The sequence below is a fragment of the Acipenser ruthenus genome, chromosome 47, assembly GCF_902713425.1.
Source record: "Acipenser ruthenus chromosome 47, fAciRut3.2 maternal haplotype, whole genome shotgun sequence".
Classification (NCBI taxonomy): Eukaryota; Metazoa; Chordata; class Actinopteri; order Acipenseriformes; family Acipenseridae; genus Acipenser; species Acipenser ruthenus.
This window is the reverse complement of record NC_081235.1, coordinates 5,365,579-5,389,879: the sequence shown is the minus strand read 5'-3', so window position 1 is coordinate 5,389,879 and position 24,301 is coordinate 5,365,579. Positions and strand designations below refer to the sequence as shown.

Here is a 24,301-nt window from a genome sequence, read left to right as displayed (position 1 = left end):
TAATATAAAACGTAGGCGCTGCCAGTATAGGACTACAATATGTAGCACACGCCTACAAGAATCACCGGATAATCGAATCATCCGTATATTGCAATGAAAACCAGCGTTCCTTTGCTGTTCACCCAAGATAAAAGCACCGCTTTGTGAGACCAAAGTGAAGTATGCAGATATGATCTCGGTGAGAGGTGTTTGACTGTGCATGCACGCTTACACAAATACATACTGACTCACGCACCAGCCGCGGAGGGTAATTCTCAATGTCGGCTCCTCTTGTCTCCTCCCCGAATCTCCAGGCTTTCTGAGTCACGAGGTGCATCTCCGGCCAGAGTGGGCGTGTCCTAAAGCCGAGGGTTTCATTCATAAATCCTTTTAGCTTTTAAATCAAAATTAAGGTGTTGGAGTAAGGTTGGGTGCCTATTGGCTTCTAACTAAATACCCCTGCATGGACCACATGAATTACAATTAGGTGAGTCCTCCCGTTTATTATGCGTATATGCGTGCGGTTAGGCTAGTCTACTGTTCGTATGTATACTTTGAAAATATACCTTATTTTAAATTTACACAGTATGGAAAGACTAATGCGTTTGTGAATCAAATGTATTAAATACAAAAAATAAAACAAGTGATCTTTATTTAAAAAAAAAATCATATTGGGGTATTTAAACGAGTTCAATGCGACGTAATGAGATTTTAAAAAATAGGCTCGTGCATGGAGGGTCTGCTAGATTTAAAATAAAAACGGAATTGCGTGTAGCATCCTTTCTGAGGTCGCGGTAGTATGTTTTTATCATTTTTATTGAGCGGTATGTTTTTTTTTAAAATGTATTTCTAACAATTACAATCTGTGTCTTGTTCATTATAAAAAAAAACACACACGAACGGCTGCACTTGAAATTCTGTTTGTGAAATAGGAGCCATCGTAATGTGATATATTAACAATCTGTGTAATTCGGAAGACGATGCAAGACGATGCTAGATGTGTGGAAATAGGTTAATGCAATAAAGCAGATCTAACGGGACGAGACACCTGTTTAAATATTTAACCATCACGCCGGAGTAGTCCATTGTTCTGATTTCACTGTGAATATTCTTTACCTGCCGGAGTATATGAGTCTTTATGCACGTGAAGGTTTTTAGCCGGTGTGTTCAGTTCCACAGCATGAATTCTACAGCAGTGCATGTGGCTGTGGGGCAGTACAGCGCAAATGCATTTAGGATACATTGAATTACTATTGCATGTCGTATTCTGTAAGGAATGAAGGCTGTTTTGCAAGCTGTAGGCTAATCGTTATGAACAGCGCATCCTGTTTCCTATACAGACTCAATAATAATAATAATAATAATAACGATGATGATGCATACATTTTATAATGGTGTTGTCATCTTTCATGCAGGCAGTCTTGTAGCTTGTACAGTGACTGTTCTGTGTTGTCTTATGGGTTGCTGTACAATTCTACTGCACTCACATTGTTCATGCAATATAATAGTAATATAATCAGCACTGTAATGATGTCAGCCCGTGTTCATACTGCATGGCTGGGTGGCAGGATCGCTCTAGCGGGCCAGGTACTTCCCTGCAGAGGGACAGGTGCATGTCTTTAAGTGGGATCCGTTTTCTCCTCTCCTCAGCGTGACAAACAACCCTTGGATTGGCCTGTGTCTCCCGGGCTGTGGCTGTGATTGATATGGATTTCGTTTGGACACAGTGCAGTAGAGCCGGCTGTGCACTAGTATGAGTATGCTCATATCACGCAGGCAATACCCAGTGCCATAGCATGCAATATAGTAATACAGAATGCTTTTGTTTTATTCATTCACAGGTGTAACTATTTTTCCAGTGATTATACGTTTGGTTAACGAAAACACCTTTTTTTTTTAGCCGATTTCACACAAGCTGTGCTGTCCTCACAGCTATACTTGTATATCCTATACATTTTCCTATATTTTACCTGCTTGATATTCTCTTATGTTTCTGTCTCTGGTTCTCTGTGGCTGTTTCTGCTTCGGTCATTCTCTGCCACGCTTACTAACTCGTGCTTCTGAAAAGACTCCCCATGATTGTGGAAAGAATGCTTTACAAGTGCAGCTTCATCTATGGCTGGGGTGTCCAATCCTGTTCCTGGAGGGCCGGTGTCCCTCCTGGTTTTTGTTCCAACTGTGCCTTAAATTAGAGACCTTCACCTTTCGGATGAGACGTCAAACCGAGGTCCTATTGTAAGTGACTCTGCAGCCACAGGTGTTGATGCATAGTTCACTCCCTAGTCTCCGTAAGTCGCGTTGGATAAAAGCGTCTGCTAAATGACTAATTCATAGTACTGCAGATTTGAATCTGAGACACTATATGAACAATGGCAGACTCGCTTATGTCTCAATTATTGATGTGCTTAATTATTGAACTGCACAGAACAGACCAGGGCTCGCATCAGTCTTTGCTTCCTTCATTCAAGTTGGTTTGAAAGATCTGGTTGGTACAATTGAGTGCCACTGCTCCAGCCTTTTCAGTTTAGTTTACATCCTCTTTAAACAATATTTTACACAGAGATATTCGGTTGCTGCACACATGTAGCGTAATAGATTATGATTACATAACTTCATTATTCATCAAATAATTAAAGTGCATTCATTTTAATATACATAGATATATAGTATAGAGTTATTATTGAGCATGCCACCTTTTATTTCAATGAGCGATTTCCCCTGTCCTCCTATACAAGTCGTTCTGTTTTCAGAAAATGAATTAGACATTTCAATTTCGATTCTATTAGGATCAGGGTCAGGGTCAGAGAGTTCGGTTGTGATGTAAAGTCGGAGTTGCAGGGGCAGATCTTTTCTCAGAATACGCAGGTTTGTTGATAACGTCTCTCATCCAGTCCAGCTCGAAGCCAGTCCAGATAGAAGCCAGGGCTGGAGATTGTACAGCAGGGGTGGGGTCAAATCTAATTGTCAGATCTAAGGAGGATTGATAGATGTTCCTTATTAGATTGTGCAGCCAGACTGGCTGCATCTCATGAGACAATTACACTTTACAGGAATTCCTTCTGATGGATACAAAACAATAGCTTGCTGGAAATGACTCCACCATTCTGTTTAGCTCCATGCTCGGTCAATGAGGGCTTCAGTGATTCAATAAACTATCCCAGGGTTTGATATATAATAAATACACAATAGAGCTATTCACTGATCCCCCCCAGAATGTGATGCTGTCATTTCAGCCCTTGGAAAGAATGAGGATTTTAACACGCTAACAGTGGCAAAACTCTGCGAGATCTTGAAATCTTAGCGAATGCAAAGGTGTTTGAGAAGCGTGGATTGATGGTAATTCCATGCTTTCAGCTTTGAGGAGAAGGAGGAGTTCAGGCTCAATGTGGCTTACTTAGTCAAGGTACAGTGCTGAAGCAACAGGGTGGAGGCTGTGTGCAAACCAGCGACCCCAAACACCTCAAGCGAGCGTCTTAACCTCAGTGCAAAAGAGCCGGGCTCGTCTGCATTTGTGCTTATAGAGCTTTTAACCTCATCTCACCGACAGGGGGCACAGTGCATCACACAACACTGCCCGTTACCCTGGCACAGAACAAGCCATGGGTAATGAGGCAATACAAAAACATTCCCATAGGTGGCACTGTTGAAGCAGGTTCAGTTCCCCTTTCTTTTCCAATGCTTACACTGTGCATTTACCATAGGTTTTTGCCATGTTTTATTATTATTATTATTATTATTATTATTATTATTATTATTATTATTAATAATAATGTGCTTTGGAACATCTCTAAGCTTCTCAATGCTTACCTATGCTTTAGTATACTTTATTGCACTGTGCTATGCTTTCACTCTGGGAGACTTTGGCATGGGTGCGCATATTGCATAGGTAAGCATTGCAAAGAGTAACAAGGTATGGTGAAGCATAATGAATAAACCTTGGTTTACTATGATGGATGCATAGTGTAACCATGTGAAAAGCATGGAGGGGGACGGGGACTGCACAAGTACAATGCAAGCTCGCTCAGGGGAGCAGTTACTGTCCATTAAAGCTCTGTGCCAGACCGTTTAAGCCAGTCACACACAACAAGGCAACCCAAGATATGGATTTCCACTGAAGGGTACATGGCTAGACTTGACTCCCATGGCTTTCACTGGGGCGACGCAGTTAATACGCAGAGTGTCTGTGAGGTCAGCACTGTTTAGGCAATTCCTGGAAAGGTCTATTCTACAAGCTCATATATCAATGAAATCCTGTCCACAGCCCTGGGAATGCGTCACGCTGCTGTATTATTGGTGAACAGGAATTGATATTGCAGTGTTTTCTCCTTCCCTGAAACACTAGGCACGCTTCCTTCTGGTTCCTAACTCCAGGAATGCTCTTAAAGTCCTCGTCCCTACGGATTCATAATCCCTGTGCCTAACCTGGCTTCAGTGCCATTTCTGCTGCTCCCCTTATCATTGTGTAGCTGAAGTAGCTGTAAACTCCCTTAAAAAAAAACCTCTAGCTATGATGTTACATTAAGCACCGCTAACTGCAGCTGAGCTAGTGTTACGCTGTTAAAATCGTTTTTATTCCTTTCATGAGGAGTCCACTTTGCTTTTGTACTGTCTCCCACGGATGTGCCGTGGTGTGTGGGAGGGAGGGTGACTCGTCTCCTTGAATCATTGCAATATGTAGGCTGTTTCCTAATGAGACTGGAGTATCTGAAGAATACAACTGGAATTCAAGGAACGGTCACCTGTGAGGTCAGACGACACTTCAGTGACAAAATAAGACGTGCTGGAATGTTCGGGAATCGGGCGTTATGATTGGCTGACGTAATGATGCACAACGGCCAATCAAAGAAAGATCCAATTAATTGAATGTACTAGACAGGAAATGTAAAAGGGGATGCCACTATGGTATCATTCTGTCTTTGCACTGCCACTGGAGATCATTTGGATAAAAAAGGCCAGGCAAATGTTTTGCAGAGGATAATGAGTTTGCTGCCAGTAATAGGGAGATATCTCTGCAGACAGAGCTTGCCTGTGTGCACTTCACTCAGCTCAGCACATTACATCCATCAGGAGCAGGCAGGATGCAGGGAGAGGTCTGGATCTTTGAAGAGGCACAGTGCACAGCCTTGAACAGGGTAAGGGCCCACAGCCTGGGCAAAAGAGTTTAGAGGGGCAGGGGGTCCTGTGCAAACAGACTACAAGCATTTCAGTAGCACTGAATATCCGCAGAGCTGGATTCATGCTAAATGTGTCGGGCGTACGATGGGAAACAAGCTGCTGTGTTGTATGCGAGCACACAGCTATGACTGCTTTGGGGATTATCAGATCGGGAACGTTCCATAGGGTGTTTTGATCAGCGACGGTTAGGGATGAGGTGGTAACCGCGTTGCCGTGGCTACATTTAAAGTTAATACTGTTTCCCCTGCGTTAAACCCATGCCATTTTCATAGAATCTTTTTTAAATGATCAGTCATACATACAGTGCAGGATCCGAGTTGAAATGAATGCCCTGTCGTCTGCAGGGGGTTTCCTGGATGTTTGAAAGCAATATGAGGGGGCAGCTGGGTTGCACTGATATGGACTGATCGCTAAGTTTAGGTGTATGGGTGGAGGTGCAAGGCTAGGCTGGGCTGCACTGTGATCCCCAGTAGAAACACACAGGCTGCAATCACAGCACTGTAGGGCATCACTGTTCATGTAATTTCACTTCCTCCAACTACACAGAGTCCAGCATGTTTCAGGGTTTCATGCAACACAAATCTAACAAGGCTTGGTGCAGTACAGTAGTGTCATTTTACCCTACTGTGCAAAAATACAGTGGTAAACGTCTATAAGGGCTGTTTGCATGAGCCTGTGTGTTTCAGTGTGTGTGTGTGTTTCAGTGATCCTGTGTGTTTCAGTGATCCTGTGTTTCAGTGATCCTGTGTTTCAGTGATCCTGTATTTCAGTGTGTCTGTGTGTTTCAGTGAGCCTGTGTGTTTCAGTGTGCCTGTGTGTTTCAGTGAGCCTGTGTGTTTCAGTGAGCCTGTGTGTTTCAGTGATCCTGTATTTCAGTGTGTCTGTGTGTTTCAGTGAGCCTGTGTGTTTCAGTGAGCCTGTGTGTTTCAGTGTGTCTGTGTGTTTCAGTGAGTCTGTGTGTTTCAGTGTGTCTGTGTGTTTCATTGTGTCTGTGTGTTTCAGTGATCCTGTGTTTCAGTGATCCTGTATTTTAGTGAGTCTGTGTGTTTCAGTGTGTCTGTGTGTTTCAGTGATCCTGTATTTTAGTGAGTCTGTGTGTTTCAGTGAGCCTGTGTGTTTCAGTGAGCCTGTGTTTCAGTGATCCTGTATTTTAGTGAGTCTGTGTGTTTCAGTGTGTCTGTGTGTTTCAGTGATCCTGTATTTTAGTGAGTCTGTGTGTTTCAGTGTGTCTGTGTGTTTCAGTGAGTCTGTGTGTTTCAGTGATCCTGTGTTTCAGTGATCCTGTGTGTTTCAGTGTGTCTGTGTTTCAGTGATCCTGTATTTCAGTGTGTCTGTGTGTTTCAGTGTCTGTGTGTTTCAGTGAGCCTGTGTGTTTCAGTGAGCCTGTGTTTCAGTGTGTCTGTGTGTTTCAGTGATCCTGTGTTTCAGTGTGTCTGTGTGTTTCAGTGAGTCTGTGTGTTTCAGTGAGTGTGTGTTTCAGTGTGTCTGTGTGTTTCAGTGAGTGTGTGTTTCAGTGTGTCTGTGTGTTTCAGTGATCCTGTATTTCAGTGTGTCTGTGTGTTTCAGTGAGTGTGTGTGTTTCAGTGTGTCTGTGTGTTTCAGTGTGTCTGTGTGTTTCAGTGAGTGTGTGTTTCAGTGATCCTGTGTTTCAGTGAGCCTGTGTGTTTCAGTGATCATGTGTTTCAGTGATCCTGTGTGTTTCAGTGAGCCTGTGTGTTTCAGTGAGCCTGTGTGTTTCAGTGATCCTGTGTGTTTCAGTGTGTCTGTGTGTTTCAGTGTGTCTGTGTGTTTCAGTGAGCCTGTGTGTTTCAGTGAGCCTGTGTGTTTCAGTGTGTCTGTGTGTTTCAGTGAGCCTGTGTGTTTCAGTGAGCCTGTGTGTTTCAGTGTGTCTGTGTGTTTCAGTGAGTCTGTGTGTTTCAGTGAGCCTGTGTGTTTCAGTGTGTCTGTGTGTTTCAGTGAGCCTGTGTGTTTCAGTGTGTCTGTGTGTTTCAGTGTGTCTGTGTGTTTCAGTGTGTCTGTGTGTTTCAGTGAGCCTGTGTGTTTCAGTGAGCCTGTGTGTTTCAGTGAGCCTGTGTGTTTCAGTGAGTCTGTGTGTTTCAGTGTGTCTGTGTGTTTCAGTGATCCTGTGTGTTTCAGTGAGCCTGTGTGTTTCAGTGTGTCTGTGTGTTTCAGTGTGTCTGTGTGTTTCAGTGAGCCTGTGTGTTTCAGTGTGTCTGTGTGTTTCAGTGATCCTGTGTTTCAGTGTGTCTGTGTGTTTCAGTGATCCTGTGTGTTTCAGTGAGTCTGTGTGTTTCAGTGTGTCTGTGTGTTTCAGTGAGTCTGTGTGTTTCAGTGAGCCTGTGTGTTTGGAGCTGCTGTTTCACTGCTATCCCTTGTTTTTTTTCTCCCCAGGGGAACCCTCGAGCTCGCCTCGACAATGAGCAATGAGTTACCTGGATGGAAATACCGAACAGAAAACACGACCGTGAGTACATCTCCAATCACTGCTGCTAGGGCTGTGCTGATACTCACAATCGGAACTGCTTTAAGAAGTATTTATTAAAATCAATCCATTCATTCGTGTGCTGACTTCAAAACCAGAAAAGCTGTCCTTCCCTCACCTTTGCAATTGAGCACCATTCAATGGCAATTTACATCCGCACTGAGTGTTTTAAAACGGCTGTAAAAATGTCAGCGTCCTGGATAAGAACATTCGCTTCCCATCGGTTTTTAAAACTCAATGCGTAAGTTTATTGACATTGATTGGTACGTGATTGTAAAGGTGAAGGAAGGATCACTTTTCTGGTATTGAAATCAACATGTTAACGCATGGCTTTATTTACCTGCCAATAAATACTTCTTTAAGGCAATTCCGAGTATCAGCACACCCCTAATTGATGACGGATTACACAGACATCTGGTGGGACCCTGTCTCTTTGGATACTCACGAAGATAGATGCTGAAATAAAAGAGAGATTATACAAAAGGAAGGCTTTGAGGTGTGTCCCGGGGGGGAGTGGGGGGTGAGGGGCTCTGCGTGTGTTTGGAAGGTGATGGGAAAAGAGCCAGAAAATTCACACCGGTCCCCAGCTCAGCTGCGAACCCAACTACCAGAGTGCTAATGAGACAGACGGCAATTGAAAGGATTGCACAGATAAAATTAGCTTAAGCCTTTGATCTCGATAAAGAAAGCTCTCTCTCTCTCTCTCTCTCTCTCTCTCTCTCTCTCTCTCTCTCTCTCTCTCCCTCCTCAGCTCTCTTTGTTTCTATCCCAGTCTGTTTTTGCCATATGGACTCCTCCGCACTGCAGACCCGCCCCCCCACCCCCTCCCTCCAGAAAGCACACACGAGGATGAAACAAAATCCGATCTCTAAACAATATCTAAATGCTGGATTATGTGTTCTAGGATAATTAGGTTTAGCCCCACCCATGCTCAAAACTCATATCCTTTAACCCTGTGAGAAGTTAAAAACTAGAATGCCCATTGAGGCCTCTGTGGATCCCAGAGGATCAGGGGCAGCAGCAACATGGCTGGCAACCCATTCCATACACCCACCCCTCCAGGGATGGAAATAAGACTCCCGTTGCACAGCAGTCTGATCCATTCCTGGTTTTACTGTGAGTTTAATAAGACACACCTGAGCTTGTTACCAATACACTGTGGCTTCACAAGCTTATAGTAAAACAAGGACTGGGTGAAACTGCTATGCAATAGGAGTCTCACTTCCATCCCTGCACTTTCTGTGGAGGACATGTGTCTCCTACCCTCTGTCCTGAGCCTCCACTACTCCACTCCTAATTGTGACCTCTGTTAGGAATCTACTGAATCCAAAGTGTTTGAAACAGTCTGGACACTTTTTAAAAAATATATATATATTTTCTATATATCCATGATTTTTTAATTGAAATTTTGAATTAGTTTGTGTGAACTCTATGGAGTCGAAGTTGGCCTGCCATAACTTTAAAAAAAGGCACCTATGCATTATAAAATAGATACATAGATAGGAAACTTAACACAATTATACACACAGTGACTGGAGGGGGTATGTTTTGGATATATAATATGACAGTATTGGGTCAGGGGTGCCGTGTCTTCCAATGCTTGTAGGAGAGTATTGCATATCGCATTTATAGCTGGCAAAAATACATGCGATAGATGAAACTGAGGTGCAAAACGCATCATGAAGAAACTCAGCTGAATCTACTCTAAATCATTAGCGCATTAGCGTGCCAGAGCTTCCTCTGCAGCTTCTAATTTTAGATGGCTACACCCTCATTTTCCACTGAAGAATCTGCAGAAATGTAATTTGAACTCCCTTTCCCAAGTAGTTTATTCACTGAGTGGCACAGTGCAATACCACGACTGGCACTCTGCAGAGGAATATGTTCTGTTCTATAAGGCAAATGAATTCGAGTCACTAAGCTTGTATGAGTTTCTTTGTAAAAGGAAACCTTATCTTTCTCATGAGTGTCAGGAAGTCGAATATAATTATGAAGCTCTAAAATGTATATTTTAGTAATTTATTTTATAAATACTTTATAGGCGTCTGTAAAGAAGTTTATTAGATTATGTAGGATTCACACATTTTTTATAACAGTCTTGATAACAAGCCTTACAGCCTTATACACACACACTCACACACTCACACACTCACACACTCACACACTCACACTCACACACTCACACACTCACACACTCACACACTCACACACTCACACACTCACACACACGCACACACACACACACACACACTCACACAAAATTAGTCCTCTAGACAACTCATTTTTGCATAATGAATCGCTTTGTAAATTGATTTATTTTTACAATAGACCCTTCAGCTCTCTCTCTCTCTGTATCATGGGATTACAATGCAAAAATATAAGCTCTTAAACTTTTAACTCTTTCTGGCCTACACTGCATTGAACTAAAATAAGGCATTGTTCATTTGTAAGGCGTTTACAATCATTCTGAATAGTGGGTATTAATTACCCTAACAATTATTTTTATATGCCTGGCTTTGAGCTTGACCGGAGAATCCTAAATGCCTGGACTGAACACTCAACAGCCGTCAACATTTCATTCATCACTATGTGACCATGTGTCCTTTCAACCCGGCCCACCCCACCTACTCTCCGTCTGTATACCTGTAGAGTAGGTGGGGCTGGCAGGGTTGAAACGTCACACTGTCAAAAGGTTTGAATTGAACTAGGAAGACTGTTCAGCACCTGGCAGTTAGGATACTCCAGACAAGCGCAAAACCAGGTAAAGGCAGATTTTTGAAATAAAAAAATGATGATGACTCAATATCGGGACAACAGAACACCCAGAACCACATTGCAACATATAATAGTATGGGGAATGTGATAAGCTTTGTTGTGCATGCAGAGGGTCACTGTGTGGTACTGACCTGAGCCCTGTGTGTTGTGTTTGGCAGGACGTTCCTAAGGACCCCGGGAAGCAGGACGGCTATGTCTTGTTGCTCGTCCTGCTGTCCGTCTTCATCGGGGGGATGGTGGTCCTGCTGTCAGGCCTGCTGATTATCTGCCGTCACTGGTGTGTGGGGGGCCGCAGGTACTCCAGGTAAACTCACCTGTCTCACAGCACAGAACCTCAACGCTTGAAGAGTCCTATATGTGTGCAACCCAGACCTTTCTGAGAGAGTGATTTCTTTCAACATTTGTAAGTGCTTGTCCCAGTTTCCACTGTAGGAATCTTAATTATGCTTCTGTAGCTGTAGGACCAGCAGAGAATATTGCATTTAAAAACTGTAGATCTCCCAAGCTCTCCCCCTCGCACACTCCCCCCTCCACCACTCTCCGCTACATCCACAGCTCAGTGGTGTCTCTGCAGTCTGCCAGGCAGCGACTCTCCTAATGCAGACTAATAAAAATGATGATAGGAATTACATTTTATAGCGGGTGATTCATCATTCGCTGTGGCGGACTCAGTGAACTCGGATGGGGAGATTCTGATCTTAAAGAGCCGGCCTGAGTCTCTGCCTGGTTTCAGTTGGGTGAGGTTGCAAGAAAAAAAAAAAAAACATTTTCATTAAGCATATGGAAAACTACAAAGCGGAATGTAATTCAATGTGTTAACGTAACATTATTCAGTTTCATTGGACTTTATGAAGCAAAATGTGTTCATTCTATAGGGTGATGCAAAACCTTTAGCTATAGCTGTATCCCACATGCTATTTAGGAAAACTTAATTGGAAGTCACACAAGATTGGTTCTTGTGTTAAGAGGTAACGGGTATGCCCTGCTGCCCTCTCGACATGTGAAATGTAAATCTCTGAGCTCTGAGTGATGGCTTCCTGTTGTCTGTTCCCAGGGCCAGTGATGATCCTGAGAAAACCAACACCACCTACCTGGAGGACTCCCAGCCAGCACAGGGTAAACACAGAGAGAGGTCGGAGCTGCGTTCATCAGGGGGTCCCAGGCTAACAGAGCAGAGCTGGGCCCTCGTTCATCACTGTGTCCCAGGCTAACAGAGCAGAGCTGGGCCCTCGTTCATCAGGGTGTCCCAGGCTAACAGAGCAGAGCTGGGCCCTCGTTCATCAGGGGGTCCCAGGCTAACAGAGCAGAGCTGGGCCCTCGTTCATCAGGGGGTCCCAGGCTAACAGAGCAGAGCTGGGCCCTCGTTCATCACTGTGTCCCAGGCTAACAGAGCAGAGCTGGGCCCTCGTTCATCAGGGTGTCCCAGGCTAACAGAGCAGAGCTGGGCCCTCGTTCATCAGGGGGTCCCAGGCTAACAGAGCAGAGCTGGGCCCTCGTTCATCAGGGGGTCCCAGGCTAACAGAGCAGAGCTGGGCCCTCGTTCATCACTGTGTCCCAGGCTAACAGAGCAGAGCTGGGCCCTCGTTCATCAGGGTGTCCCAGGCTAACAGAGCAGAGCTGGGCCCTCGTTCATCAGGGGGTCCCAGGCTAACAGAGCAGAGCTGGGCCCTCGTTCATCAGGGGGTCCCAGGCTAACAGATCAGAGCTGGGCCCTCGTTCATCAGGGTGTCCCAGGCTAACAGAGCAGAGCTGGGCCCTCGTCCATCAGGGAGTCCCAGGCTAACAGAGCAGAGCTGGGTCCTCGTTCATCAGGGGGTCCCAGGCTAACAGAGCAGAGCTGGGCCCTCGTTCATCAGGGGGTCCCAGGCTAACAGAGCAGAGCTGGGTCCTCGTCTCTTGTGTAATTGTATAATATTATATACAGTTCTGGCTGTGGAAACTTTGTGAAATGTTGTCTCTTATAATAACAGATACCCTACATGTAACCTACATGACAAACCCTTGATTGGTTGATGATTTCTTATATATGATTTTATAATGAATCCGATCAAATCTCCAGTGATGCTCCCTTGCCGTCTGCTTGCTGCATTCTTCCACAGCTTAGCCCTGTGTGCACACACTGCCTGGAAGTTTGATTGAATAGCACTATTAACGCTGTGCAGTCTGTAAGAAAAGGCATGTCGATGCTGCCTTCTATCCTCAGAACCTGAGACAGTTCAGGAGCAGCACTGCGCACTTTCCAGCTGAATTCACGCAATGTTTCAGAAAAACAAACACCTCTCCCAGTCTCTGCATCTCCAAATCAAAAAGACCATCTCATAGGAGCATGAGAGGCAGCGTGGAGAGGAGTCTGTCACCAGTCTTCCACCTGGCAGCTCGGAGTTTCATGCTTGACAAGGCAAAGCAGACAGGGTGACACAAATAGAGGGTGAAACAAAACAAACACCATGCGCCTTATATACTTTTAAATACCTTTTACTAGGGTTGTGACAATAGAGTGATCTCACGATACAATACATATCGCGATACGCAGGTCATGATGCCGTATGTATCACGATACCTGTGATTGTCCTGATCAGCTACTTGTGTGATGCATAATAAGATCAAAATATCATTTAAGATTTTGTTAAAAAATGAAATGAGACAGAGAGAGTATGTTAGTGTATGAAACACTGTTATTCTTCATTCAAGAACCATCTGGTGATTTATAATGAGCTCTGATACAAACGATACAGACTTCTACTACGATACCATCTCTCTCTCTCTCTCTCTCTCTCTCTCTCAGATATCACCATCAAAGTGGACGAGTCCGACTGCCTGTCCACCTCCAGTTACCATGACATCGAGACTGACCGCTTCCTGTCCACGTGTTCCACGGGCCGCCGCGTGTCCTTCAATGAGGCGGCACTCTTCTACCACAGCAAGAAGACGCAGGAGAAGGGGCGCAGGTCAGCGAGCGCTCCAGAGAAACACCCGCGTCCCGTATCAAAAATGCACTGCTGTATTTCCTTACGCAGTGCTCTGGCTTGCCGTGTATATTAGTGCGCTTTACCGTACCTCGCTATTCTTTACAATGCTTACCTACACTTTGCCTCGCCTTCACTGTGCTTTGTTGCACTCTGGGAAATTGTTATATGGGAGCGCATCTTGCATAGGTAAACATTGTAAAGCTCAGCGTAGTATGGCAAAGCATAATAAAAAAAAAAATAACATATGAAACGACATGGGGAAAGCATGTGCAGTGCAGATCACTCCCCAAAAGAATGCTCGTTTTACTCCCAGAAAAAAAAGATGAATGTGAACGAGGCTCGGCTTATTGGATACTGGACTTATACCTGCTTCTTCAGCACCTCTGTTTAGATGGGACCCGTGTTTGGCATTGAAGGCTTCAGTAAGCAGTGCTTCGCTGCAGCGTGAGCGCATGGAGCTCCCCGAGCCTGTAGCCAGCTCTCTCAGCTCCTCTGCTCTCCTCTCCTCTCCCCCGCGCAGGTACACCCTGACCGAGGGCGATTTCCACCACCTGAAGAACGCGCGGCTGATCCACCTCAACATCCCTCCTCCCTCGCTCAAGATCGTCACCATCCACGAGTCCAGCGAGAACAACATCGCCATGGCGACGCGGCCAGCTTCCAAATCCAGCCTTTCCATATTCCAGGTAACCAGGGCGGGGCACACAGGACACGGCACTCTTCCAGTGATGCTGTGCAGATGCGTTTTATCATTCGAGGTTATGCCATTTAATACATCACCCATGTGTTTGAAGTACAAAATAAGTCTGTAAGCCATTGAAGGGCTGTTCAGTTGGTCATGGATTGATGTTTAACACTGTATTGAAGTTTCAATTTCAGATATTATTTAGAGCTACCACCACCAACGTTTACTCTGCTTCACTCCTGCACTCTGTGTCACCCCTGCCCTCTCTGCGTCACCCCTGCCCTCTCTGTGTCACCCCTGCCCTCTCTGTGTCACCCCTGCCCTCTTTGTTTCACCCCTGCCCTCTTTGTTTCACCCCTGCCCTCTCTGTGTCACCCCTGCCCTCTCTGTGTCACCCCTGCCCTCTCTGTGTCACCCCTGCCCTCTCTGCTTCACCCCTGCCCTCTCTGCTTCACCCCTGCCCTCTCTGCTTCACCCCTGCCCTCTCTGTTTCACCCCTGCCCTCTCTGTGTCACCCCTGCCCTCTCTGCGTCACCCCTGCCCTCTCTGCGTCACCCCTGCCCTCTCTGCGTCACCCCTGCCCTCTCTGTTTCACCCCTGCCCTCTCTGTTTCACCCCTGCCCTCTCTGCGTCACCCCTGCCCTCTCTGCGTCACCCCTGCCCTCTCTGTGTCACCCCTGCCCTCTCTGCTTCACCCCTGCCCTCTCTGTGTCACCCCTGCCCTCTCTGTTTCACCCCTGCCCTCTCTGCTTCACCCCTGCCCTCTCTGCTTCACCCCTGCCCTCTCTGCTTCACCCCTGCCCTCTCTGTTTCACCCCTGCCCTCTCTGCTTCACCCCTGCCCTCTCTGTGTCACCCCTGCCCTCTCTGTTTCACCCCTGCCCTCTCTGTGTCACCCCTGCCCTCTCTGTGTCACCCCTGCCCTCTCTGTGTCACCCCTGCCCTCTCTGCGTCACCCCTGCCCTCTCTGTGTCACCCCTGCCCTCTCTGCTTCACCCCTGCCCTCTCTGCTTCACCCCTGCCCTCTCTGCGTCACCCCTGCCCTCTCTGCGTCACCCCTGCCCTCTCTGCTTCACCCCTGCCCTCTCTGTTTCACCCCTGCCCTCTCTGCTTCACCACTGCCCTCTCTGTTTCAGCCCCCGATGTGTGCTCTGCCCCAGACGGCTCTGACCAGCCTCTCTCTCAGCTCCAGCTCGGCGCTGCCTGGCGACACCTTCAACTCCACTGTGGACACCAGCTTCATGGAAAGCGTCCCAGCGCCCCTGAGCGAGCAGACAGCAGGCAGCACGGTCAGACTCTTCACTGGGGCTTCGTTTGCTCTCGTTGGTTACTGGAAACAAAGACAAAAAGAGATAAAAGAATTAGAGACAGAAGGAAAGAATCAAAGATAGAAAGGAAGTGAAAATCACTTTCCCCCGAGTAATTTAATTTACCTGACTGTACGAGCAAAATCTTTTCTCAGTTTGGTTGTGTGGGTCACTGAAGTTTTGGACTGGTTTGGTTTTAGTGTTTTTAGCTCGGAGGTCGAGAGACACACTCTGACCCCACAACAGACTTTCTGAAACTTTCAACAACAACAGTGTTTGATTTATATAGCTGGTATAAGAGTCTCAATGCACTTTACATGTAGAAAAGGTTTAAGAAATAAAGTGTGATTTAAAAGCAGGCACCAAGCTGGACTCCCTGCTGGCAGCTGGCAGGTGATTCCAGGGGCTTGGCACACAGCAGTTGAAAGCCGAGTTGCTCGGGGTGCGAAGCTTGTTAAGTTTGTAAATGTTTCTGCTGGAGTTTTCTCTTTCTCTGTAATTCCTTATTAGTACAATCCTCTGTCGAATATCTCTGAAGCATTAATAAAGTGAGTAGCTGCCTCTGTGGCAGAGCTGTGTGGAGTGTGACCTCGCTCGCAGCGAAGCCCCCGGCCCTCTGACTGTCGTGACCATATGGCGAGAACCCCGAGTGTTTGTAGGATTTTGATCTCAGCCAGGGCTGGGTTGTAAAAAGGGTAAACTGTTTTTGTTTCTGGAGATAATCAGATTAAAAAATGAATTACACAGAGTTCATGACATTGCTGCATGCTTAACTATTGTATTTAAAATATATGTATATTAAAAAATGAACCGAACTCAACCTCAGATGGGCAGTGCGAGGCAAAACCAAGTTGTCACGTCGTATTAAAATATCTTCTGATGCCGCAGGGAGGAAGGATGGATTGTGGAGGGGAGGGGAGGGGGGGTCCTTTGGAGGTTTTTTTTTTATTTTTGCCCACCAGGATTCTCTGCGGGAGACGCCTGTGTGTGTGTGTGTGTGTGTGTGTGTGTGTTTGTGTGTGCCAGGCTGCTTCTCCCAGCTGCTGGCAAGCCTGTCAAAAGAATTCCAGACTTCAACGCCCCATCATCGCCCCCGCTGCGTCTTGTTTTTAACAAGCGTGGGTCTGTGTCCTGTGCAGATGGAGGTTTTCCGAGGCAGCGCTCGGAATGGTGGCAGTCCGGTGAGCTCTGTGGATGGGTCAGCAGCAGTGGAGGGGGCTGGCACTGCGGGCTCCGCGCTCCCCTCCTCTTCCTCAGCAGGCATCGCTGGTGGGCAGGGCACCGTGCTGCAGTTCTTTACCAAGCTGCGCCGCCACGCCAGTCTGGAGAGCGCCAGCCCCTACTTCAAGATCAAGAAGTGGAAGTTCGACGGCAACCAGAGAGCTTCCAGCCTCGACACCAGAGGTGAGCAGCTGGGGAGGGAGCGGGGCTGGGGAGGCAGAGGGACTGGGGGAGAGAGAGGTGCTGGGGAGAAAGAGGAGCTGGGAGGGAGAGGACTGGGAAGGGGCTGGGGAGGAAGAGGGGCTGAGGGAGGGAGAGGGACTGGGGAGGGAAGGGACTGGGGAGGAAGAGGGGCTGAGGGAAGGAGAGGTGCTGGGGAGAAAGAGGAGCGGGGAGGGAGAGGACTGGGAAGGGGCTGGGGAGGAAGAGGGGCTGAGGGAGGGAGAGGGACTGGGGAGGAAGAGGGGCTGAGGGAAGGAGAGGTGCTGGGGAGAAAGAGGAGCTATGAGGGAGAGGACTGGGAAGGGGCTGGGGAGGGAGAGGGACTGGGGAGGGAAGGGACTGGGGAGGAAGAGGGGCTGAGGGAAGGAGAGGTGCTGGGGAGAAAGAGGAGCTATGAGGGAGAGGACTGGGAAGGGGCTGGGGAGGGATGAGGGACTGGGGAGGGAAGGGACTGGGGAGGAAGAGGGGCTGAGGGAAGGAGAGGTGCTGGGGAGAAAGTGGAGCTGGGTAGGGAGAGGACTGGGAAGGGGCTGGGGAGGAAGAGGGGCTGAGGGAGGGAGAGGGACTGGGGAGGGAAGGGACTGGGGAAGGAGAGCTGCTGGGAAGGGGATGGGGAGAGAGAGGGACTGGGTAGAAAGAGGGGTTGGGGAGTGAGAGGACTTGGAAGGGGCTGGGGAGTGAGGGGGCTTTATTTTAATATTTTGTTGCAATGAGAAAATAAAATCCTAATCTTTGTTTTGTGTATTAAATGGAAGTGATGTGAAGCCTCTTGTGTTTTTTGTTAAGAGTGCGATTTAAACAGGAACTGTATTCCCTGATTAGGGCTCTGCTCTGTGTGTATGTGTGGAATTCAAGGGTAGATTAAACACATTTCTTCAATGCTAAATCACACTGCATCACTATTATTTTTTCTTTTCTTGGAAACAGTAAAAAGTCGATGGAATTGTAATGAGTTAATTGAGTTTGGGTGCGGAGGGAGAGAGAGTAGGCAGGAGGGAAAGATCAAAATCAAAATCGAGTCAGATTCTCCGATAGCATGTTACAGCTGAGTTCATTAGCTGTTAAAAAGGCTCACGAATTCCAAGTAAAAGATCTCTTTAAAAGTCTCTTTAAATAGGAGACACAGGGATGAGGGGGCTGAGGGGTGGTCCATACCGGATCAATGCCAGCAATAGTGATTTGTGGCCAATTACCCTTAAAGCAGTACAATAAAGTGTCAGGTCCTGTTTCGTGTGATCAGTAATGTGTCGGCAGGCACTTTGGCTGACTGGTGCTATATCAGGCAGGGTCACAACAACCAGCTTCCTCATAGCCCTAACGATGCCATCAGCAGACAGTGAGATGGATGATGTGCTCGCACTCAAAGTGTTTTCAGTCTTCCCAGGGTGGCGCTACTGTGTCTTGATCTGCGTGTCACCGGAGAGTTTTTGCAAAGGCACTGCAGTGGCATAAGGCTTCACATACCTGGGGCAGCAGTGTGGAGTAGTGGTTAGGGCTCTGGACTCTTGGCCGGAGGGTTGTGGGTTCAGTCCCAGGTGGGGGACACTGCTGCTTTACCCTTGAGCAAGGTACTTTACCTAGATTGCTCCAGTAAAAACCCAACTGTATAAATGGGTAATTGTATGTAAAAATAATGTGATATCTTGTAACAATTGTAACAATTGAGGAGAAGATAATACCCTAACGTCTGAGTGCATATCGACAGCAGTGCGCAGGAACAGCGGAACTACAAAATGTTCCGAAATTAATCGACAATTAAGGAGCATTCCGTTTCTGTAGAACTTCGGGATGTTACAGTATGGAATGGTTTGCAGGGCTTTGCTGTACTGCAGACAGGGTAATGATTGAACTGTAGAGAGAAACTGAACTGAACTTAAGCCTCTCCAGTTGACAAAGTTAACCCTAACCAATAATTTAAGTGCATCACAGACAAGGCTAGAGGAAACTGTTGGAAATTAGGTGTAGATTTAGGACAGAGGGTAGGAGACCCTTATTAAGGGTATGGAACAGGTTGCCTAGACATGTTATTAAGACTGAATCACTGAGATCTTTTAGGCTCGACATGACAAAGTTGTGAGATCAATCGTCTACTTCAGCTGGACGAGCACCGATGGTCCTCTCGCTCGTTCATTTTCTTATGTTCTTACGATTTAAATTAAGCAAGAGGCTGAATTCAGCTTGCAGACCTAAACTGACTTTAGTGTGCTTCAGCATTGCTTTTTGGCCTGAAGTTCTGAGTGTGTGTGTTTCCCCCTCCTCAGGATCTCCAAGGAGACGTCAGTTCCAGCGGCAGAGGGCCGCGAGCGAGAGCATGGACCAGCAGGACCGGGACGCGCACCACATCGAGGTCATCCAGTACATCGCCCGCACCGACGACGTGGCATTCTGCCCCACCCCAGCCTCCACCTTCCTGCCACCCCCCTCCACTCCACCACCCTCCCTCGGCAGGTATCTTTAATACCCTCTACATTCATTCGCACCACATCCCCTGCAGCTGTCCATTGTTTCCGCCATTCTGGGGACTCATCTATTAGCGATAGAGATGCATGCTTCTTCAGCTGTATATGAGGCTTGGGTGCAGTGACTGCATATCACGATATCACCCATCTGTTCATGTCGCCCCCCAGAAGGCATTGTAAAAAGTAATTAAAGGGTGGCAATCATCAGTTCTATTCACAGCACATTATTTCATCATGAACAGACGCAGTTATCGTGACCCATAAAGCATTAGCAACCGAGGGAGTGCAGTCGGATGCACTTATAGGTCCCCTAATGCTTTATAAACTCTGTGTTTCATGTACATGTGTGTGTATTTATTCACTGGTCTGGGTACATCTTTGTTTCTAAAGCTAGTGATTTGTTTCTTTGCAGGTTAGAGGCAGCGGAGGTGGAGGTGGAGGTGGAGGTGGAGGTGGCGGCAGGCAGCAGTGGTGGAGTCACGCTGCCCCCGGAGGAAGGCGAGAGTAGCTGTGGGCAGGAGAGCTCGGAGCATCACACCCTCTACAGGGATATCTGGAACCTGCGGGCCTCGCTGGAACAGTACGCCTCGTCAGACCAGAGCAGCAACGACAAGGACTCTGTGCGCAGTGAAACGGAGAGCGTGTGCTCGCTGGGAGGGGGGGAGAGGGGCCCGGGGTTGCTGCCCAGCTACCCGTCTCAAGACATCGGAGACGATCTGGAGGGGGAAGCCGAGCAGCCAGGCGGGGGGTCGTTCGGAAAAGAGGGGGCCGCCACAGGCGGGGCCAAGCAGGGCAGCGTGGACTCGGAGCGGAGCAGCGACGGGGAATCAGGGAACCGCAAGCTCCTGCAGATGGACAGCGGCTACGCCTCCATCGAGGCCCCCTCCCGCGCCCCGGAGGAACTGCGGCTCTTTGGGGCGGCCGGGGGCACCAGGGAGAAAACGGCATCCGAAAAGAGGCGCTTCTTCACCAGCTCTGGCCGCAAGGGCACCGTGTGCGAGAGCTTCGACGAGGAGCTGGAAGGGGCTAGCCTAGAAGTGGAAAGCCCGGTAGGGTGGTCTCCATACGGGCAGGTGTTCCAGGAGCACCCCCCTCACCACCTGGTCCTCCGCCGGCGGGACTACAGCATCGACGAGAAGACCGACGCCCTCTTCCACGAATTCCTGCGCCACGACCCCCAGTTCGACCACCCCGAGTCCCCTCTGCGTTTGAAGCACCGCTCTCGGGTACACCTGCGCAAGCAGTGGCAGCGGACCAAGCAGTACAGCGACCCTGGGGTGCGCTTCCCCCCCTCCTTCGAGAGGCACCGCACCCCCCTACGGAGGGGAGACAGCGTCAACTACCCGCTGGACACCCGCTACCACAGCACCCTGCCGCGGATAGTCAGCGCGGCCGATGAGGAGTCCAGCGACGGGGCAGCCAGCGGGGTGGCGCCGGAGGAGAAAACCAACCCCAGCGGCAGCAGCAGTCGGACAATCAAGGAAGAGGAAGAGACCCTTCTTCTCAGTCCTCCTCTATCTCCTGGTGTGATATCGGAGCACCCTGAGCTTCCCAAAGCCTCGAACCAGGCTCCCGTCAGCGCTGGAAACGGAGGCAGTGGGGGCAGTCACTTTCACAGCCCCTTTTCAGAGCCCCCCCAGGAGGATCGTCCTCCTCCGCCACTGCAGCCCCCCGGCATGGGCTACGGGCCCCAGACCATCTCGGCCGAGCTGACGGACAAACTGACCGCGAGCCTGGATGACCGGCTCTACACCAGCCTCCGACGGGCCAAAGAGAGTCCCGAGTGTGTGGTGACCATCACCCACGCCTCTCCTGACCACAGCCCAGTGTAGCGTGCTTCCCTCCTGCTTCCTGTTTGTTTTATTTATTTGTTTGTTTGTTTGTTTGGGAGGGTTTAGTTTATGGAGACAAAACAAATTCAGACAACCATTGTGGCTAAAAAGCCCTTCCTCCTTAAAGAATACCAAACAGGGTTTGAGTGATACTGAAAAGAAACTAGACTACATTAGACAGAAAGTTCTTTTTAGCGTTCCTGGGAACACTGGTAATAATTAACTATTTGGCAGAATGTTAAAAAGAGATTTTTCTTAATTTCTCTTAAAGGGAAAGCCAAATACGATGTATTGTTGGCCCATCTCTGGGGTCTAGGTTAAAGGGGTTTAGAAAACTATAAAAGACAGGTGCACCGGTCTTAAAGGGGTCATTACAAGGCGGAACATGCGTGTTTTAAATAGGGAAGGGGCATGCTGGTTATTATGAGATTATGTTTTAAATTAAACGTCTTCATTTTTCTCTTGATGCGTATTCCTTTTTGTATCGTGTACATAAATCTCCAGGGAAATGAAGCTTAAAAATGAAAAAGCTTATAGAAAAAAAACAACCTGTTAATCTTGTTTTGCTAAGAACAGCAGTTTTAAGTAACGGACGGTTTGTCTGGTATGAAACCATGTCTTATTTCCATGACAACAGCAGCTCTGTTGAACATTCTGGTGCCAAAACATATCCCTGCTCCATCCTCCGTCTCCCCTTCAATGAATTATATATTTTTTACCTACCTGTACTGGTTAAAATCGCGTTTACAAAATGAACTTTGTCAGGAATCCTCAAACTGCTCCAACACTGTCGCTACGTAACCCGCGCGGGCGAGCGTTCCTTTGTGATCCTCTGACATCGATACAAATGAACTGCTGCAGTTTTTGGTTCCGTCTTGTAGATCTGGGACCAACGCTAATCCACACACCGACCAAGCTGCCCTCGCCTCCACCCAGCCTGGCTCATGATTGTACACACCTTGAATTGACATTTGTTATTTATTTAGTTCTACTTCTTTGAAATGTGTACAGTTTGTACATTTGATGCTCTTATTTTAGTGTAATAATAATCATCAGCCACAACTGTTGTAAACCGGGTATCTTTTGGAGATGTGATTCCAGTTGTAGTTGTTCGATTGCAGTGTTTGTGGTTCTATGGTAACAGTGATGTTACAACCACATCGCTGGCTCAGCCAAAAACTTTGCAACTACTGTAGCAATGAGAGCATGAGCATTAAAACGGTTTAATATCAATCAGGGGACATGCTCCTCACTAGCGGGATCATCTGTTGAATTTTGATAGTTGGATAGTCTTCCTCTGGGCCAGTGATTTGCATAGTAGACCATCTTAAAGCACGTGCTGCACACACACACACACACACACACACACACACACACACACACACACACACACACACACACACACACACACACAAAAAACTTTCAAAGCCATGCAGCATCGGGCAACTGCTTTCTCAAATCAACAGCGATGTGATGTTGTTGTTGCATGAGGGTTAAAAGGTCTTTCAAGGCTGTATGGAGCCCATGTACCATCAGGCAGCTTTCAGGCAAGCTGTCCAGCTGTCTTTCAGTTGCAGGAGTGATACTGCAGCTTGGTGAAAATCGTATTTGAAATGGCTCCTACAGTTCACGCAAACGTTGCAAAGAAGCAATCCTCTTTCCAGCACACTCCGACAACTTCCGATCCTTCTCTAGCACTACAACGGCTGTGTAAAAAAAAAAACAAAGGACCGCCCAGAGCAGTTAGGACAGCAGACCTTTTGAAACGCTTTCTTCCTCGCGTGGGTGGGAGTGGGCGTAGGGCTGTGATAAATGAGAGAAGGGGTCCCTCTTAACATGAGCACAAGTTAGCATGGTGAGTCAGTCAGTTGGTTAGCATAGGAGCTATGTATGTGCAATTACCAGTTATTTTAACCCCTTCAGGTACACAACAAATTGAGCGGTTGTTCAAATGGTTTCTTCTTAAAATACATCTGAGAGCGACACGAGGAGGAAGCTGACACATTGTAAACCCTGTTTAGTGCACCTCATTGCAACAATAGGAAGCTTAGCTTCCTTTTTATTTGTGGGACACACAAGTGCCCCTTGTACCTTAAAGGGTTAATATGTTAGGTTGTTTTTTTACTTATATAAAAGTGTAATATTGCTAAGATTGTATTCTGAATTGAAAGCATTTCCTCTTATTTTAATGCTATATTCAAGAGGCTCATAGTTTGTATCTTTTAAAAAATTCAAATAAAATAGCATTGTACACTAAAGAGTAGCCAGTCAAGGCCATTGTTATGCATAGTGCCTGCATGTCTGAAAACGTTTTTAAAATCAGAGAATTCCTTCAAGACTGCAACTGTTGTTGATGCAAATTTCTTTTTTTAGACAAAGCGTAAACAGAAGATATTTTAGTATTTTCTAATTTATTTATTGGTCGGCTGATGGATTTCATGTCAAAGTATATTTCCATTTTTGAGATCATTTGTGTACCACTGCTTGTGAAGCTGAATGCTTGTTTCCGGTGAAGTTTCATTAAATGAGCTGCACATTCTCCAACGGGTCCTGCTTTCATTTGTGGTTTTGGTTACTATTTTTCTTTGTTTAATGTGTGAAATACCCTGCCTGGCCACTGTTATTAGGACCTAACATGACACAGACTCTTCAAGGTGTTGGAAGGTGTCTGGATGTGAATGCATTCAGATTAATAATTTACGATATTGGGGGGGGGGGAGGGAGTTATGATTCAAGCTCATCCCAGAGATGCTCAACTGGATTGAAATCCTGCGAATGTGATTGGCCAGTATAGCATATGTCCTGTTTTCTGGAGTCATCAGTTAGTCAGGTCCTAATAAACTGGCCAGTAGGTGCCGTTTTAGATTATTTTAATTCACAATTTATATAAATAACCACTTCAAAAGGCACCAGTACCGTATCCAGATTCTAGCACAGCTGTCCTCAAACGGGGCCCCTAGGGTCCACAGTGTTGTTACCGCGGTGCCTCTGAAATGATATAGAATGCTGCAGTGCTGATGGGACTGCAGAGGAACGAGAGTCATTACAATCCCCTACCCTCTGCATGCGCACAGGCTCTGCTTTGGCTCCTTTTTGGGAATTCTGTATCTTAATAGCAATGGGCAGCACTGTGGAGTAGTGGTTAGGGCTCTGGACTCTTGACCGGAGGGTCGTGGGTTCAATCCCAGGTGGGGGA

At 47.2% G+C, this 24,301-nt stretch overlaps 1 protein-coding gene across 2 annotated transcripts; it reads left to right on the top strand.

Annotated features, from left to right (window-relative positions):
• Positions 1–315: 315 nt before the first annotated feature.
• Positions 316–23,644, top strand: LOC117966175 (voltage-dependent calcium channel beta subunit-associated regulatory protein-like). Of its 2 annotated transcripts, none has more exons than XM_059014244.1 (10): positions 316–466; positions 7,546–7,618; positions 10,570–10,715; positions 11,466–11,527; positions 13,197–13,359; positions 13,901–14,066; positions 15,201–15,353; positions 16,511–16,775; positions 19,076–19,262; positions 19,686–23,644. In XM_059014244.1, the coding sequence occupies exons 2-10, from the start codon at positions 7,571–7,573 to the stop codon at positions 21,103–21,105; spliced, it is 2,610 nt and encodes an 869-aa protein (XP_058870227.1). In that variant the 5' UTR covers positions 316–466; positions 7,546–7,570; the 3' UTR covers positions 21,106–23,644. The 2 variants fall into 2 exon arrangements, with proteins under 2 accessions (XP_058870227.1, XP_058870228.1); XM_059014245.1 differs by lacking the exon at positions 316–466 and adding an exon at positions 4,706–5,111.
• The last annotated feature ends 657 nt before the right edge of the window (positions 23,645–24,301 follow it).